Source organism: Mixophyes fleayi, chromosome 1 (genome assembly GCF_038048845.1).
Source record: "Mixophyes fleayi isolate aMixFle1 chromosome 1, aMixFle1.hap1, whole genome shotgun sequence".
Classification (NCBI taxonomy): Eukaryota; Metazoa; Chordata; class Amphibia; order Anura; family Limnodynastidae; genus Mixophyes; species Mixophyes fleayi.
Window position 1 is genome coordinate 384,833,396 of NC_134402.1, and position 18,206 is coordinate 384,851,601.

At 40.1% G+C, this 18,206-nt stretch overlaps 2 protein-coding genes and 1 long non-coding RNA gene across 4 annotated transcripts in view; 1 reads left to right on the forward strand and 2 right to left on the reverse strand.

The window, feature by feature from the left end:
• Nucleotides 1-1,754: 1,754 nt before the first annotated feature.
• Nucleotides 1,755-6,729, reverse strand: ZCCHC9 (zinc finger CCHC-type containing 9). 2 transcript variants are annotated; one of them, XM_075180037.1, is made up of 5 exons: nt 6,358-6,726; nt 4,720-4,870; nt 3,666-3,758; nt 3,339-3,404; nt 1,755-2,142 (listed from the first exon to the last, which is right to left on the reverse strand). In XM_075180037.1, exons 1-5 carry the CDS (start codon nt 6,649-6,651, stop codon nt 2,027-2,029), a joined length of 720 nt encoding a protein of 239 aa, XP_075036138.1. In that variant the 5' UTR covers nt 6,652-6,726; the 3' UTR covers nt 1,755-2,026. The 2 variants fall into 2 exon arrangements, with proteins under 2 accessions (XP_075036138.1, XP_075036145.1); XM_075180044.1 differs by lacking the exons at nt 1,755-2,142; nt 3,339-3,404 and adding an exon at nt 3,483-3,538 and having other exon boundaries at nt 6,358-6,729.
• On the forward strand, nt 6,649-12,227 carry LOC142097847 (uncharacterized). The gene is made up of 2 exons (XR_012678265.1): nt 6,649-7,085; nt 11,567-12,227. It is a non-coding gene; the product is annotated as an uncharacterized LOC142097847 (long non-coding RNA).
• Nucleotides 12,228-16,190: 3,963 nt separating this feature from the next.
• The window catches only part of RASGRF2 (Ras protein specific guanine nucleotide releasing factor 2), a 220,697-nt gene continuing 218,681 nt past the window's right edge, over nt 16,191-18,206 (reverse strand). Inside the window, exons 26-27 of the mRNA XM_075180063.1 lie at nt 17,996-18,064; nt 16,191-17,218 (exon numbers count right to left, since the gene is read on the reverse strand). Coding sequence (XP_075036164.1) covers nt 17,126-17,218; nt 17,996-18,064 — 162 coding nt within the window. The 3' untranslated portion in view covers nt 16,191-17,125. The remainder of the gene's footprint in view (nt 17,219-17,995; nt 18,065-18,206) is intronic.

Consider the following 18,206-nt stretch of genomic DNA (forward strand, 5'->3'; position numbering starts at 1 on the left):
TCCAGGTGTTGTGAAACTACAAGTCCCAGCATGCTTTGCCAATATATAGCAGTTTATTGCTGGAAGGGTATGCTGGAACTTGTAGTTTCACAACACCTGAAGTGTCACAGGTTAGCCGACCCAAAAATCAAGATTCCCTAAGGAATCGCTCTCGGCGCTAGCAGACCAGAATTGATTCTCTATAATATGAATGTCACAGGGAAACCCTGCAGCTCAGACCACGGTTCATCAACTCGTTAACTTGAAAAGATATATACAGAAAAAGTCCAGCGCTGGGAGAACCTGTGCTTCTTAATCTTTCCAAATTAGATATAACAATATATTCAAACTAGATATAGTACAAGACAAATGTAAATGCAACAGCCTAGTATGATAAAAAAAACTCACATTTTAATACATCACATAAGTATGAAAGAGATTGAACAAATAAACAGACAATAATATCCTGATGCACAGGAGCATGGATGCTCTATCTATGAAAGGGAAGGGAGGGGGGATTAGAATATGCCCGGGCACAGAAAAAATGCTGCTTGTAAAGATTGTGCTAGATAAGAGTCCTATTTACCTACTGTCCCCTATATATCCAGGATTCCTCCCTCTTCCTCCCTTTCATAGATAGAGCATCCATGCTCCTGTGCATCAGGATATTATTGTCTGTTTATTTGTTCAATCTCTTTCATACTTATGTGATGTATTAAAATGTGAGGTTTTTTTTTTTATCATACTAGGCTGTTACATTTACATTTGTCTTGTACTATATCTAGCTTGAATATATTGTTATATCTAATTTGGAAAGATTAAGAAGCACAGGTTCTCCCAGCGCTGGACTTTTTCTGTATATATCTTCACAGGTTAGCCAACACTGGTTTAGTCAGAGCTTACTTACACCTAGATTCAAATGAAAACGCATCTTGAGATCTGCTTGGATTTGAATAGGTTGGAACTGCGCTCAAATTTTGTGCTCTTTATTAAACTGCAACTTGTTTGCAGCTCGTGTTCTGATTTGAATCAGGCCCAAAGTATTTAAAGGTAAATAATAACACAAAACTACAAATGTGCATAGAGTGGTGTGTTCCTGCAAACATTTGAGGGTATTGAAAACACTATAAAAGAGGTGGTATTTTATTTAAGAGCAGTTATACCATCATATTCAAACGCCAATACCACCTCTAAAATCCACAACATGATTCTTGTACCTGTGAAGTCATTTATATTCCCTTGTTCAACAGCATAAACATAGATATTATTTGATATTCAGTACTATGGCCACCTAAGGACAGATGTAGCCTTGCCTGCTGATGACATCTAAAAGTACAGCTATATCACCAGTGATACTGGGCAACTATCCCTATACAGTCACGTCTGTGGCTCAAAAACAACTGCGATGCAAGTTAATTCTCAAAATCATTATTACCCATCAGCCTGTGTGCACAGTCATCTTACTAACCTACACCCAGGCTCTATTGTGTTCTGGAATTTATTCTGGAAGGCAGAGGACCAAAGAGCAGTATTCACTCCAATTGGGTCACCCACAAGAGTATTCAAATTGGACAGTGCCAACTGCTCAACTAGGCCAAGTTTAGCCTGGAAGCATCGTTACAAAAATCCATGCCTATCTGTAGATCCAGAACCTCAGGTTAGATTTAGTTGTTATCCAAAGCTCTATTATTTCCCTTTACAGACATTTTATTTCACTTTGTTCAAACAGGTCAAATTTCAATAACAATTATTTTCATAATACATTTCTAGAACAGTCAGTTTTTACAAGCAATTTATTTCTGCTGCAGCGAATGTACCCAATTTATACAGAAATATAGAAGACGGCTATCACTACAAGGAGTTCTCATCCCAATAGGTGTGACCTATACAAAAGAAAAACCTTACGTATATTGCATTGCAGACAACCACAGCTTGAGATCTCTGAGAATAAAAAATCCCATATTTAAGTCAGACTTTCAAATATAAATAGGTGCCTCAAGGTTCTAATAATCAGTTCTGTTATAACATGTTTCCAGAATAGATCCTGTTAGAATGTGACAATTTTTGGTGCTTTGTTTGGTATTTTTTGCACTTTTGCAGTCACAGGAACGTCTTCATGATCTGCACTCATTCCGTTTGACCATCTGCCGACTGTCATTTGGTCTGCGTGTAAGAAACAGCGATTAAATATACTTATATTTTCACAAAAACAAAAATCAATAGCTAGTAGTATTACAGTTACAGGAAATAAACGAACATGGGGAGCAAGTGGTTGGACAAGTTAAACACTAAATACGTTTGTTTTCTGTGTCCAATTGTTTAATAAAATTTAAATATATTTTTATAAATTCCTTCTCCATAGACCAGATGCATCACTTATAAAGTTTTTATAAATGTACTTCTGGATTATGAAGAGAAACATTTTTGGGTATCTAAACTAGAGCAAAAGTGTTGCAAACCAGGTCTGACATTTAAAAATGGGGCTCTATTTTTTCCTTTTCCAGGGAAGACGCTAGGAATAGGTATCCCGTCCACACATTTCAAGCATTGTGGTCATAGTTAATTTTAAAGGAGACATTTGTATTATGCTAATTTGGAGCACTCTTAGGGGCATATTCAATTGTTGGCGAAAACGCCGAAAGTCTCGCACTCTGCGCACTATTACCGTTATTACAGTAATAGTGCGCGTAAATACAGTTATTACGGTAGTTTTCTCGCTGGATTTCAGCTCGCAGCTCCCTGAGCCGCGAGCTGAAATCCAGCTTACTATTACCGTAATAACGGTAATAGGTTTAATGCCGCGGGATATTCACACAATTGAATATGCCCCTTAAAAGTAGAAGAAAACAAAACAAAAAAAAACCCAAAAAAACATTCACAACATCTGAGAGCCTTTTTTTTGGCACATTGAACACTTGATAATGCTACAACCCTGTCCACTGCAACTTTTTTTTTATATAAACACAAACGGGCAAGTCAATTGGCCAAATTACTGCCGAATGTAACGCAGCCTGCAATCTATTACCATTAATACGGTAATTTTAACTCGGATTTCTGATTGCGGCTCTGAGCCATGAGCAAAATTCAGCATTAAAAATTGCAGCACTAACACTAATAATGTGCACTATCACCGTAGTAACGGTAGGAGTGCGCAGGCCGCGTTGCTTTCGGCAGTAACATGGGCAATTGAATTCCCCCCAAAATGTGACATCTTTTTTACAACACATTCATATAACAAAACAAAAAGATTGTAAAGATTGGTGTAACACTGTTTTTTTTGCAAATATTTGAATTTGGTCTACACTATTTAATACAGATATTATACACTCTATTCTGTCATTTCATTGCTGAAATCTCACCTGCTTGATGTTCTGGGCAATGTCTCTGAAAATGTTCAACAGAACCGCATATCCTACATCCTCCACCTACAGAAAATAGACACATGTCCTTCAGGTCAAAGTGCAGCTGCAAAATATTGTTTAAGCCTTAATTACTTAAACCAGAGTGACGGTCACTAATTACCTTAATTCACTGGACCAATTATACAAACACTGCTCAGCTGAGGTAAAAGGAACAGATTACATTAGGAGAAAATGAAAAGCATATATGTGAGGGAGATCTAACACTGCTGTGCCCGTTTAACTTTGTCACCCCAGCATATATGTTTCTGGGAACAAAAAACCTACCTGATGCGTACAATCCTTTGGGATTGTCTGGACACGACCGTGACAAGTGTCCCATCTCTCCACATATGAAACATTTTGCATACGGATACTCTCCTGAAACACAAGAAAACTATTATTTTTCTCTGAAGGCTAAATGTTGGTAGCCATTATCCCTATTGTTCTGAGTTATCAAGTATCTGCTGCAGACTTTTGTCTTTGGGTTAGTCATTCTTTTTCTTTAGGGACCCCTAACAGTGCAGATTTTTTAGGTCACAAGTGAAATAATTATACCAACTGAGGATCTTTCAGAATGCGTCAGTCAGTAATGAGTAAACCTGTGCTCCAGCAAGGAGATATGGAAAACATGCACTGTTAGGGGTCCCTGAAGACCAGGTTTGGGAAACAGTGGGATAGGCTGTTCCAACTATTAGCTGTGATAGCCTACTGCAATACATATTGTAAGAGTAAGAAGTGGCTACAACTGGATGGCTTTCCCCTTCAAAAAGTTAATCTAGTCACAGAGGTAATGTATCAATTGTGTGAAAGCGGATGTTATTTTTTTTTAGCGCCTGTCATTGTGTGGATAATAGTAATATGTATATTTAAGCAATTATCAACTGGTTAAACACAAACAATGGAAGTCAAATGGAAATGTTGAAACTATGTCAAGTACAATACAGTAAACCATGAAAAGGTCAAACATCTTATACCCCTTTCATACCAAAATCCCAGGTCAGACACAGGATAATGAACACGGTTTCAACCCACGTTGCAACCCTTAATAACCCTTTAACAAAGAGGCATGGACCTGGGAATAACCCAGATCGCTGCCTTACACACTGGACCTGTGTCTGCCCTGCATTTTCAAGTTGAGCCCCTCCGAATAACCCGGGAAACCTTTCATACAGAAGCTTACCCGGCTCCAACCCAGGAATAAACCTGGTCGCCCCTTTTTTCACACAGACATGCGACCTGGGTTATTCCCGAGTCCATGCCTCTGTGTGAAAGGGGTATAAACCTTAGGTCGGCACTCATAAACCACAACCCATTTGTAACAATTAGCTCTCACATGTACCAAGTGCTGGATCCACTTTAGCTCTGCATTTGTTGATTTCATGTTCTGTTGACCCACAGCGGAAACAGATTCCTGTACCCATCTCCTGACATCTCAGCGCTTCTGCACAGTCAGCCATGCCATGGCCAGGCTTCCGACAGTGGAAACAAATCTGTAACGCATAAGAAGTAGAGTGTTTCTTAAATGCCGGTCTCCCTTCTCCAATTCTAGACTTTGCCATATTAACAGAGCACTATCCGCTTCCTAAAGGTATTTATAGGAGTGATGCAGAAACGTGTGAAAGTTTGGGGCAAATGGACTGAGAAATTTAAGCATGGCATCCTTGGGGACTTCTTAAAACTCTGCAGTAAAGCCTCATTTTTAAAATTCTTTTTTTTTTTTTTTTTTTACAGGTTGTGGGGTAATTGTTTTGGTTTTTTTTCTTGTCATGGTACACTCTGTAAAGGTTAGACAAATCCCAAATTTTATATTACATTTTTGCAGTCTGCTTTATCTTATAGCAGTAGCCATTAGCCATTTTACTAATTCACTGTAATACGACATTCAGGCCGACATAAAAACCAGGGATATTGCCAGGTTGAGCCCCGAGGACCCAGGTCGTGGCTCAGTGTGAACGGGGATCCCTGCATCTACCCGGGTCTGATGACCTGAGACCTTTGCAGGGTTATTGCCAGGTCCCGGGTGGCTGCCCCTGTGAACGGTGCGACACATATTTTTCAACCTGGGTCTCACAGAAAAGAGCTGATTGAAATGACCATCTTTGTTTGCCAATCAAAGATCCTCTTGCGATAAACTAGCATTTATTGCCAGGGTAGACCAGAGTTCAGTATGAACGGGGTTGACCCAGGAATTTCCAAGGTGCAGTGTGAACAGGGTCTGTTGAGCTGGGGGATGCTCTGTTACACAGCAATATCCCGCATTTTTCAACCTGGGATATTGACGAGGCGGCAGTGTGAACATGGTATAACTAGCAGAGTGAAACCATAGGCTACATAACTTCTGATAAGCAAACACAAAACATAAATTAAAGAACTATATATGCATGCCATATACAAGTAAATAATTGTCAGGTTATAAAGCACATTTCATCCTTTCACAGAAACTAGCTACATGGCCGGTCATTATTGAATATCCCCACATGTGCCTTTTTTTTTTTTTTTAAATCACTTTTAAATTGTAAGCTCTAGTATGAAAGATCCTATCACCTTGTGTTTTAGTGTTGTTGCCATGTTTTATTCAAAGTCATCCTCTTCTTTTACAGCACTGCAAAATAGATTAGTATTATAAAAGTATAGGCTAATAATAACAATGCTGTATATGATCACCAAGATGATATCTAAAAGCTAGACAGCTATATTCTCATGACAGGACCCCAGTGGATACCCGTTATGGTTCCTGGGTGCTAGGGGGGACACCCAGCATTTAGTTATTTTATTTATAAGGTACCATAAATTCCGTAGCCCTGGTACAGAACCAAGTAAGAAATAAATAAGGTAACACACATAAGTAGCAGAGCAGAGAGGCCAGCTAGGTATGTACACTGAGATAAGGCCAGTGATGTATGGGGGAGAAGTGTGGGTAATGGTTTGGTAAGTTGGATGATAACTGTGAGGACTGACAGCATTGAGGTCTCCTTACCATCTTGCTCTTCTTGTTGTCCTGTCTCTTCACTCTCCTGCTCTCTCTGCGCTGATCCTTCCAGCCATCATCGCCCTGATCACCCTGCTGAGCCATGAACCCGTTGACATCTTGGTTCACATACACCTCCTTCCTCTTCTTTCTCTGGGGCTCCCTGGTCTCGCTGGATGCGGCCCGCTTGGCCCGGCCGGCCCCGGCCTTCTGCTGGTGCAGCTCTTCCCATGGGGTGGCCGCGCACACCTTGCGGTTCGGAACCGGAGTATTGTTATGTCCAGGCCGAGCCCAGCGAGTCATGATCACTTACTTACTGCTGATGGGAGCGTGGAGTAAGAACCCGGATACAACGCCACTGCTCCCCCGGATGTACAGCGCTGTGCTGCCCTACGGAATAACACAGCAGCGGCCATTGTTGTTACTGGCAACTTGGAATAACACACATGGTTCCCATACACGGATGTTGTGTTGTTATTTTTTGGGAGAGCGTATTTAAGGGATTTCAAGATTCACAAACGTGTCTGATATGCTTCTCCATTCAGTTCAATTTAATTCTAAAAATAACCAAAACGCCCTTGTGAGCGCTTTCTTGTTATACACACCAGATAGAGGTTTTTTTTTTATAATGAAATCGTGACTGTCCCATATTCCGTGTGTTTGGACGCTGTGTCAGTGAAAGTAACTGGTGGTTTAGCGTCCGTTCTGATAGACACACTCCGCTTCCAGAACCCTAGGTAAGAAGGTAGCCCTCACCACTGCTGTAAAGAAAGGCGAGTAGGTTCTCATGGGTGGTTTTTCTTTTAAATCATCAATCCCATGAAAAAAAAATTGATTTTTAAAAACATAAATCAATGCAGCAGGCTATAAGAAGAATGCTGATAACTGGCATTGGCCTTGGCTTGTTTCTTCAGAATGCTATTAATGATTTATAGTTGTGCACATGCTTAACTTGCTATTTAAAGAAAAAACACCTGTGGGATTATTATTATTATTATCATTTGTTTGTTAGGCGCCACAAGGTTTCCGCAGCACCGTACATAGTACAAAAAGTAGACCATACACAGGGCCGGATTAACCCGAGGTCTAACTGGGCTACAGCCCAGGGGCCTCGGGCATCCAGGGGGCCCTTGAAAATGCTCAGCAGCATTATTGATCGGTCGGGGGCGGTGGCGCCCCCAGCCCGATCAATGCTGCTGAGCACTTTCACTGCGGTCCTTCCCCAGCGCGCTGTAGTCTCCTTACTGAGGAGATCTCGTGAGTCTCACTCTCACGAGATCTCCTCAGTAAGGAGCGTACAGCGCACCGGGGAAGGAGGTAAGTGCCTTGGGGGCGGCTCATTCCCTTAATCCAGCCCTGACCATACAGGGTGAAACAGTACAGGACAATAAACACTAAGTACCAATGCTTCAGAAACTCCGGGCAGACATATGGAGTAAAGGCGGAGCAGAAGAACAGGTATGGAGACAGGAGAGGAGAGAGGGGCCCTGCTCATACGAGCTTACATCCTATGGGAGGGTGGACAAAAACAGGCACGAAAGGGAGCCAGTGATGCAAGGGGGAGAGGAAAAAGGGACCAGGGGAGAGGGGAGAACGAGCAGAGTAGATGAGGGGTTAAGTGGATGGTTGGTAGGCTTTGAGGAACAGGTAAGTTTTGAGTGCCCGTTTGATGGAGCACGGATTGGGAGAGAGATGGATGGAGCGAGGGAGGTCATTCCAATGCAGGGGGGCAGCTCGGGAGTAGTCTTGGATTCTGGAGTGGGAAGAGGTAATCAGAGTGGAGGAGAGGTGACGGTCATTTGCCGAGCGCAGGGAGCAGGCAGGAGTGTGAATGGAGAGGAGGTTAGAGATATAGGGGACAATAGACTGGGAGAGAGCGTTGTAAGTGGTGGTGAGGAGTTTGAAAAGGATCCTGTAGGGAAAAGGGAGCCAGTGTAAGGCAAGACAGAGAGGGGAGGCAGAAGAGGATCGGTGTGAGAGAAAGATGAGTCTAGCAGCCACATTGAGTACAGAGCGGAGGGGGGCGAGATGGGAGAGGGGGATTGCTAAATGAATAGACAGGTGTATTAGAGGTTTATCTGAAGTGTCAAATCGTTACATTGGTTTGGATATACCTTAGAGACAGAATTTGCTTGTGCCACTTTCCAGACAGAAGGCATTGTGACCCATCCGCTGCGAGTCATTGATTTTCCAGGTTTCAGGCTGACCCTCAATTTATACATTTGCTTGTGTGAACAACAAAGACACGCAGGTGCTGGGATCCCAATGCTTACTCAATTTTCAGAGCAAGTGTATTCGCATTGGGCCTGATTTATTAAGGGATGCATAATGAATGCAGTGCTTGTTTGTTTAAAACCGTACGTAAATTGGGTATACGTATGCCCAAATTCAAAAAGGAGGGAATCTTCCCCTTCATCACACTGTGCCCTTTATTACACATTGCCCCTCATCACACCATTGTATTCTACTTACGGTTTTCTTTTCTTCTGTCTTCTTCATTTCTTCTCAGCACAGATCCTCAATGACTGTTTTGGGCCGGTCCCTAGATTCTGTTGCTAGGTGGCAGGCTCCTCCTCCAGGACCAGCCACATTCTCTCATTGGCCACGGATCCTTACAATCCGTTCCCTTCCTCCCCCCTCCTGTGTGTGGCCTGCTCAGTGTCACATGGGACGCCAACCACGTGACAGGTGCCGTCCCATGTGGGAAGAGAAAGAAGACTGCACAACGAGCGCGCGAATGCAACAAGGTAAGTTGGGGAGGGGTATAGTATATTAATATATATGTGTGTGTGTGTGTATATATATATATATATATATTTATATATATATTTATATATATATATGTATTTATATTATATATGTGTCCAGTGTATGTATATTGTGTGTGTGTATGTGCGAGGGGCCAGTTTATTTATATTAAGTGTGTGAGGGAAGGGGTCTTAATATAATGTGGGAGGTAGGCTATTAATTTGATGGTGGAGTGCTGGTGGGTGCTATTTTATTTGTGGGGTGATAGTGGGGCAATTTAATTTAATAGTGAGGCCTATCAATTTAAGATGGGGTTATTTGACCTTTAATTTAATGCTGGTGTGGTGAGGTATTAATTGAATGTGGGGCTGTTTGGGGAAAATTAGGTCTATTCATTGAATGAGATTATGAATTATTTAATGCCTGGGATGGTTGTGGGAAATGGTTATATTTATTAAACATAAATGATATTTAATTTATTGCTGGGGCTGTTTTGAGAGGGAAATAGGTTTATTTATTAAATGGAAATACTATTAATTTAATGTTGGGGCTAGTTGGAGGGAAATAGGTCTATTTATTAAATGTGTATGCTATTAATTTAATGTTGGGGCTGGAGGGATGCCTAATTATAAAACGTTGGTGCTATATTGATTTAACACCGGGGCTGGTTGAAGTTTTCTAAATTTTATGTACCCATTTTTTTTCCAAATAGGGCACCAACATTCCAGGATCCAAACAAACAGCAACTGATCTAAAGACACCAGCAACCACAGGTGGTGAAAGTGACAAGAACAGGTAGGAGAGAGCAGGGTAGTCTGCCAACTGTTCTGAATCTGGTGGGGGCAGTCCTGAATTTGGGGGACTGTCTCCTTTAGTCAGGATATGCTCCGGCTGCAAGGACATTTGGGTGGTATGTGCCGCTTCACACTGTACTGCTTGTGAAGGCAGAGCTGCGTGTACCTAACAGCAGTGCACACAGTATTGCCTGTGTATTTGTCTAAAATGATAACCATGATCATCATAGGGACCCCCTGTATAAAGTACTCCGGACCCCCTAGAGCCTTAATCCAGGTCTGGGCCAGGGTGTTTGATTGGCACCTAGTGCTTTGCTCCTCCTCCCAGTAGCACCCCTCATATTATTTGTTTTAGGTTGACCTTAAAACAAATAATAACCCTATTAGTATATAGGGCGAAGCAAAAACATCAAGTTTTTAAAGCAAAAGGGCTTTTGGCATTTTGATAAATCAGCGCCTGTGTTCAGTACTGTAATAGAACATTATTATATAATCTATTGCAGTATGATTTATACCCCATTATAATCAGCCAGGTATGTAAAAAAGACGGAACATAAAATAAAATGCAATATAAAGTGAGGCTTGTATTTTGTTGCATTATTTGTTTTAATTATTTAAGATTTATCATTTATAATAATAATGTATCGCTGGGTTAAGCAACACTAAAATACGCTTTATATATTAATATATTAGACAAAAAACCACCCTTTAAGGATGGGCCGCTACTTATGGGCCATGCTGTGTGCTTGCCCCCTTTCTAAATTCTGCCAGCCGCCCCTGCACCCTGGCCCATCAATACTGTGGTAATCATGGCCGCAACACTCACACACTGAAATTTGTTGCTCCCGTAGTCTAGGGGAGGAGCTCTGTAGCACTGTTATTGTAGACATGCGGTACAGATAGTCTATGCAGTCCATGTATAGGTGGCCGCATCACATTCTACTCAATGTGGCCACATCATGCTTTAATAGGATATTGTGCTACAAGCTGTAGTACAATATTCTATCAATGGATGACACGGCTGTATCGAGAAGTATACAATGTGACTGCCTATGCGCGGCCTGCATAGGCTGCCAGCACCGCATTCCCACTGGACTTCCAGGCGGCCCAAAATATACTTTTATTGTCTGGCCCAGCCTGCCCTGGTTCACAGCTTATAGCTATACTTTATAGCTGCTGCATCATCATTTTGTTGAAACTATTAAAACAAAATAGTCATAGTATTTCGAAAACCCTCAACTGTCAACCCAGCCCCAAGCAAAACTCTAAACCTTAACTGTATTTAAAAGTATGGAAAAACCTAGGACATCCCAGGGAGAGGTTAATTGTTGTTACGACATCAAGGACTCCATAATGTGAAAAGCAAGGGCCAAATTTTGTAAAGAACTGGAAACATTCTATGGAGAATACAAACCATATACAGTTTGTGCTTTTCATAATTTTTCTGCCTTAGCGCATAGTATTTGTTAATGAATTTAATGGCTCTGTTCTGTAGTACAATGAGATTTTATATGAAAAGTCCTCTTGCATCATTGTACATCAGTTTTCTCAATTTGACTATTATGAATCCTAGGATTATTTTATGTGCTGTAGTGTTTAAAAGATGAATAGCTTAAAACTGCACTGAAAATTTGTTTTGGTAATAAATTTAAACTGTAAAATAAGATGTTATTTAGATTTCTTCAGATCTGTCAGGATCGGGGTTGTGGATACAACACCAGCTAGGACTGACACAGCCAGAGAGCGGTCGTGCAGAGTCTAAGTTACTAACGGTATTCAGAAGACCCCAGCGCAAGGAGGGATGGATTTGGCCATATGTAGTACCCAGGTCACGACCCACTGAACGGGCTCTTAGCAAGATGGGCAGAGCTGTACAGATGTCCCAAGCTCAGTTATGTTGGCCCAGGTGGTAATGAAATAATTATCAATACAGCATTTTAATATTATAGTTAAAAGTACCTACAGTAAATCCTTAACAGTTATGTTTTAATACAAAAAAAGTATAACTTTATTATCAATTGATAAAATGATTAAATGTCTATTTGCAATGCACAGTTCGGATACTTGCTTTTAAGATTTACACCCATGTATGAATTTCCCAATTATTAGCATACCCATAGCCCTCTTCTAGTTATGTCATAGGAAAGGAGGTATGGAACTGGATTAGCATGTTATAAAAAGTGACTATGTCATAAAAAAAATTGACATATCCCTGGAGGCCAACCGTGTTGGGGAATAGGTCCATGTTGCTACACCCACCATTCTAAATAGGAAATTCTGTTTTTTTTCTGTTTCTGTATTTTTTTTATTTTTAAATAAACTATTTACATAATTGTATTACTGTATGTTGTATATTATACCTGTATACCATAAGCATTATTGCTATTTTGCCATATTACACTCCATTTGATAATGTTCTGCCTTTGTGTTCTTAACAAATGAATGTGCCAGATAGCTTGGTCATTTATTATAACACCACATAACTGAAGTACAAGGTATTCTTTGGTAAAATATATCTAATTAAATTTTTGATTGTATATTGAGATTGGTCATGGAGTACCCCTAGGCATCCTGTAAGAGTTCAGCTCTTGAACAGAACCTTGGTAGTGGTAGAATTTTGTTATTAATATTGTGTGTGTGATATAAAAAAGGGATAGTAATCATTGCTAGACAAACCAGGTGGGTTTACTGTGATTAAATCTTTATTAAACACACATCACACAGGTTCAAATGCGTGGTGGTCGTTGCAGTTAAAGATCCAATTTATATTGTGTGTAATAAAATACAATTACTAAAACACAGTGGCTATTTTACATTAAAGGATGACTGGTAGGTGAAAATAGTATGGCCTTCACTTCTTTCCATATTATAACCACATTAATGCACAAGGTGAATGGCCTTTGGTTAAATGCCTGGTATGTAAAGCACTGCAGCTAAATTAATTTTGCTATTCAGGGGCATTGCAGGGCCTCATAGCAAAATTAGGGTAAGAGGGGGGGGACTCATCTGAGGAAGCACCGACTCAGAAGATGTCTCAGCTCTGCTCTTTTGGGAGAATGGGGAGGAGGGAGCGGGAGCCTTATATGGGGCTCATCCAATGGCGGGCTGGCCCGGGGGGGCAGGGGGGCATCGGCTCCCTCGGTCAGGGCGCTATTAGGGCCGGCTGCAAAATACAATTCTTTCCCCCGCGGCCGCATCTGATGACATCAGATGCGGCCGCATCAGCGCACAGGCGGCCGCATCACATGACAGGGGATGCGGCCGCATCATCAATGACGCGGCCGCATCCCTTTTCATGAGATGCGGCCGCCTGTGTGCTCCCCGGCCACGCCTCTCCCAGCCCGCGTCTGGGCTCATCTCCTACCTATAAGTTAAATACTGGCTGTTTTTTTCATGTAGCACACAAACACTTGAAAGCTATATATTTACACTGAAATTTAAAGTTGATATCTCAACTATAAATCTGCCATCACATTTTAAATTTACCTCTCCCTCCGATGCAACATAGTTTTGCCAAGGTGCTTCTTTTTTCTGTTTTATTTACGTTAATGAATCAGACCCCTAATCTTTAAACATTTCGGGCCTGATTCATTAAGGAAAGTAAAGCAAAAAACAGGAGTAATTCTGCACCTTGGCAAAGCCATGTTGCTTTGGAGGGGGAGGTAAATTTAAAATGTGGGGACAGATTCATAGTTGTGGTAGGGCATGTCCTAGATCAACTTTAAATTAAATTTTAACATAAAGCTATCAAGTGTTTGTGTGCTACATGAAGAAACAGCCAGTATTTAACTTACGTGCAAAATAATAAACTAATTTGCACCCCTTGCATTGTAACATGGTTGTCCAGGAGAAAATGTACTCCTTTTCTTTTTGCTTTGCTCTCCTTAATGAATCAGGCCCTCCGTATACAACCAGTAATGAAGTGCCCACTACATAAATACCCCAAGAAAATCTAGTTTTTGCACACCTATTGTCATGTTCTGCAGTTTTTTTATTTTATATACATATATATACAGCAGATATACAGTTGCCAGTGGGTGATAAATAACATTTTCCTTGACAAGCAGAAAAGACATAGAATGTTTATAATGAATAAATAACACATATACATAATCATGGCATATCAGTCACTTACTGTGAATATATTCTCTATAGGTTAAGTTATAAAAGTTATACCTGTCTACAGCCATCAAGTAAAAAGTACAAATAGATGTATTGATGCTACATGAATCATTGTAATATCACTGTCAGATGCTGTATCAGTTAGAAAGGGGCTGTTTTGGGCATAAGGCTGTTACTCTGGCCACAAGGCTGTGTGTGGCGGGCATGGTTCTGTATGTGCTGAAGCTTTGCTGTAATGATGGGCATAGTATTGTGATGGGCATGAAGCTGTTATGCAGGCACAGTTCTGAATACGGGGTGCAAGGGATTGTATGTGGTGGCATTAGCATGTGAAATGGAGCACAGGGCAGTATTTGGTAGGCACAGGCTTTTCTGTTTGCACATTCCGTTCAATATATTTATTAAATGTATTATACTAACACCAAGTTTTGCTTCCATTGCTATGAATGTGTGCTGTTTATTAGTGGAATAACTGATTAAAACATTAATGCTGCAAGAACTTCTACTTTGCTTCACTTTCAATATTTATTTCAAGTACCTTAAGGTATTGAATAAATAAAATAGACATGTCTATTTATATAAATATGTATATTTTATCTCACTGTAAATAAATGTTGATGTTACACCAGGGGGTAAATGTATGAACGTGGGGGTTCTTCAACACCCGCGTGTTCGGCGATTAAATTTCAAGCGGCGCTGCATTGTAAAGGGAAGTTTCCCTTTACAATGCAGCGCCGCTTGAAATTTAATCGCCGAACACGCGGGTGTTGAAGAACCTGCACGTTCATACATTTACCCCCAGGTCTTTACCAATGGAGATGCCCAGAGTATCTAGTACATGCAAGTCTCAAATAAAAAAAATAAATCTATAATTATGACTTGCTAATTGATCTCAGGATTACAGTGATCAGATCCTTAGTCTTGTATGGTTTATGTGGTTTTTCCCTGTTGGTAAATTTAGCTCTGTGTTCTTCCTGTGGATGATTAAACTACATTTTATACTTTGTTTACATGGCTGTAATGTGCTGAGTGATGTATGCTTAACAGAGCAACGTGTCTGCCAATATATGTTATGTTATATAAATAAATAATGATGATGTTATATGACATTTGGGTTGATACTCAATACGAATTATTATGTCCATCAAACATGGGTCAATATTCCATGCATGCAAACTGCTGCTTCTCAGTGTACCCTACAACTACAAACAGCGGAGGCTGCCATATTTGGGCTGGACAAAATCAGTAGTTCCTTTTGAATGAATATGCTGTCTTCTCATGTATATTGATACAGCCATCAAAGTTGGCGCCTCCACTGCAATATTTACACTTGAAATCATTAACGTCATGGATATGTTATTGTGCAGCCTCATTGACTTTAAGGAGTGTGCCCATTTTCTGAATGTTTTTAAAGTGTAACTAAAGTTTTAACAAAATATGTATGATAGAATGTGCAACACAGATAATTGCTTGTCTCCTCTTTTTGACAGAATATCTGTGTTTACTTGCAAAATTGTTTCTTGCTCACTGAACACTGCCCTATTTCTGAGGAAGTCCACCCCACAGCAATGATTATTTTGAACAACCAGCAGTTTGACTAGGTTTACAGCTCAATTGCTTAACACTCATATGGATTTACATATGGATATACCATAGAGTCCAAAGGGTAAATGTATTAAAGTGCGGATTTTGCAAGTGGACGATGTTTGGCGACTTTGCAGGGGAAATTTAAAACGGCAATGGCTTTAAAGGAAAGTTTTGCTTTTAAAGACATTGCCGTTTTAAATCTGCCCTGCAAAGTTCCTGAACATCCGGCGACTTGCAAAATCCGCGACATAATACATTTACCCCCAGCCCTCTTAATAAAAGTCCCCACTGCAGCCTCCAGTCAGCAAAGGTGGAAACTAAAATGTATATGAATCGGTACAACTGACCTATTTATTATTTTCTAAGAAGGATGTTTTTGTCTGTTAGATGAAGTTTTAATATACAGGTTGTGATTATAATGTCAAGTTTCACTTTAACCATTTGATCACATTCTCTAGCATCATGCAGTCCTGCTTTTCGTATGTAAACAAAAAGTCTCCATAAACATAATAATTATTCATCAAGCAAGCAACACAACTTCAAAACAACAGCTTGCAGTTTGTTGCCAAAAAATAAAACAAATGCATCTAGCAGCTTACTATCTCAGCTTTATCAGTGGCTACAAGTGCCAGGCACCTAATAGGGAAACAAATCCAGAAACATAATGTATTGGCTGGTGAACTATGAAAGCAAAAGTCATTAAAAATCAGGAATGAAAGACAATGCACACGTTCAAACATCTATGTTTTCCAGGCAGTACAGTCACACTCAAAGCCCATAGTATCAGTAGTAGATACATTGCAAAAAATAAAGACACAAATCTCAGCAGATGTGAGATGCTCAGTGCTTCGAAACATTGTGGAAAGTTAATAATAAAATACAGACACTTATCACATATGTACAGAAGGTAAAACGCTTTAAAATATATTGACGCTGATGAGTTGTGTGACTGCCAGTATAGCAACTGGAACTCAGATTCATCCCATTGTCTCTTCATTATGTAGTTATGGTAATATACTCCCCCATGCACAGAATACTCTGCGCGTTATTTATGTTGCGGTAATCTGCAATACACTACAGTAAAGTGTCACTTGACTTGTCATTGCTTTCCCCTATGGATAATTTCTGATCATTCTGCTATTAACAGATAATACTTTGTGCACAGTGAAATATGCGCATATTGTATTGTTCATGCCATCTTCTTTTGCCGTCATAGATAGGTCTTAGCTTAGCTCTCAATCACCTTGTACTTTATATTTATTCAAACCTTCAGTGAGGTCAGCATTGCTTTTTCATGGCCACTTTCTTGTCTAATGGCATACTCTTAATATAAGTATCTGACTAGCACAATGTACCCGGACGTCACTCTCGTTTAAGTCGTGTTCTCTCGTCCTTGCTATAAAAGCACCTGCGGCACTGTCTGCTTCCACTGACAGGGTGTTGCTCCGCTGCTTGGCATGGCATGCATAATTCGGTTTGTGAAGTGAAAATGTTGTGTTGCCTTGAGACAGACACATTAAAACTCTTCATGCTGGAAGCCTTGGTTCAATTGTTAAGGATAATTCATACAGCGTATCTTCATCCAGAATGTGAGACTTGTCCAAGAGATATTGTGTGACCTGTTTTATAAAGAAATATAATATATAATTCATCATCATCATCATTATTATTATTTGGATTTATTGACAGGGTAACAGGGATTTGTTGACAATGTATACACTGAAAAGCAGCATATACATTGGACCTGATTCATTAAGGATCTTAACTTAAGAAACTTCTTATTTCAGTCTCCTGGACAAAACCATGTTACAATGCAAGGGGTGCAAATGAGTGTTCTGTTTTGCACATAAGTTAAATACTGACTGTTTTTTCATGTAGCACACAAATATCAACTTTAAATTTCAGTGTACAAATAAGCTATCAAGTATTTGTGTGATACATGAAAAAACAGTCAGTATTTAACTTGTGTGCAAAACAGAATGCTAATTTGCACCCCTTGCATTGTAACATGGTTTTGTCCAGAAGACTGAAATAAGAAGTTTCTTAAGTTAAGTTCCTTAATGTCTGTAAATCTATTTTTTTTTCATACTTTTTTGTTTTAATTAGTGTAACTAAAAGGCCAGGTCTGAACTTTCCATTCTACTGCACATGCGTGACGGTACGAGCCAGGTCACGCATGTACATATTCCCTCAGACTGTCCCGGTGCTGCAGTAAAGTTAACTCTCAATGCTCTGGGACAGTATCGCTCAGCTGCCCCTGTAAGATTTTATTGGTAAATGATAGTAATGGGTGATGTTCTATTACCATGACAAGCGGCTATAGACAATCCCTCTTGTTATATTGATAAATAGACTCGAACTACTTCATTCAATTGAACCATCAAGATAAATATTACCTTTGGTTGATGCTCTATTCGGTACGGCGTCTGCTGGAACTGGCGTATTTCTCTAATAATATGTGATATCTATAGGAGAAAATAGTAATAGCAAGACAGTTTAATTGGGACAGCCTGGTTGTAACTCTCCAGTAGGCACCTCAGGACATTTCTAATCCATTGTAGTGTGGAACCTGGTGAAGATCAAGGAACCTTTACTGCTTAAAACAAA

Bases quoted from the DNA above. Each gene is read 5' to 3' on its own strand.
- ZCCHC9 (XM_075180037.1), bottom strand. From the start codon at position 6,651: ATGACTCGCTGGGCTCGGCCTGGACATAACAATACTCCGGTTCCGAAC. The intron at 4,871-6,357 runs GTAAGGAGACCT...TATGCGTTACAG, and splicing joins ACAACAAGAAGAGCAAGATG to ATTTGTTTCCACTGTCGGAA. The intron at 3,759-4,719 runs GTACATGTGAGA...CTTGTGTTTCAG, and splicing joins TAAAGTGGATCCAGCACTTG to GAGAGTATCCGTATGCAAAA.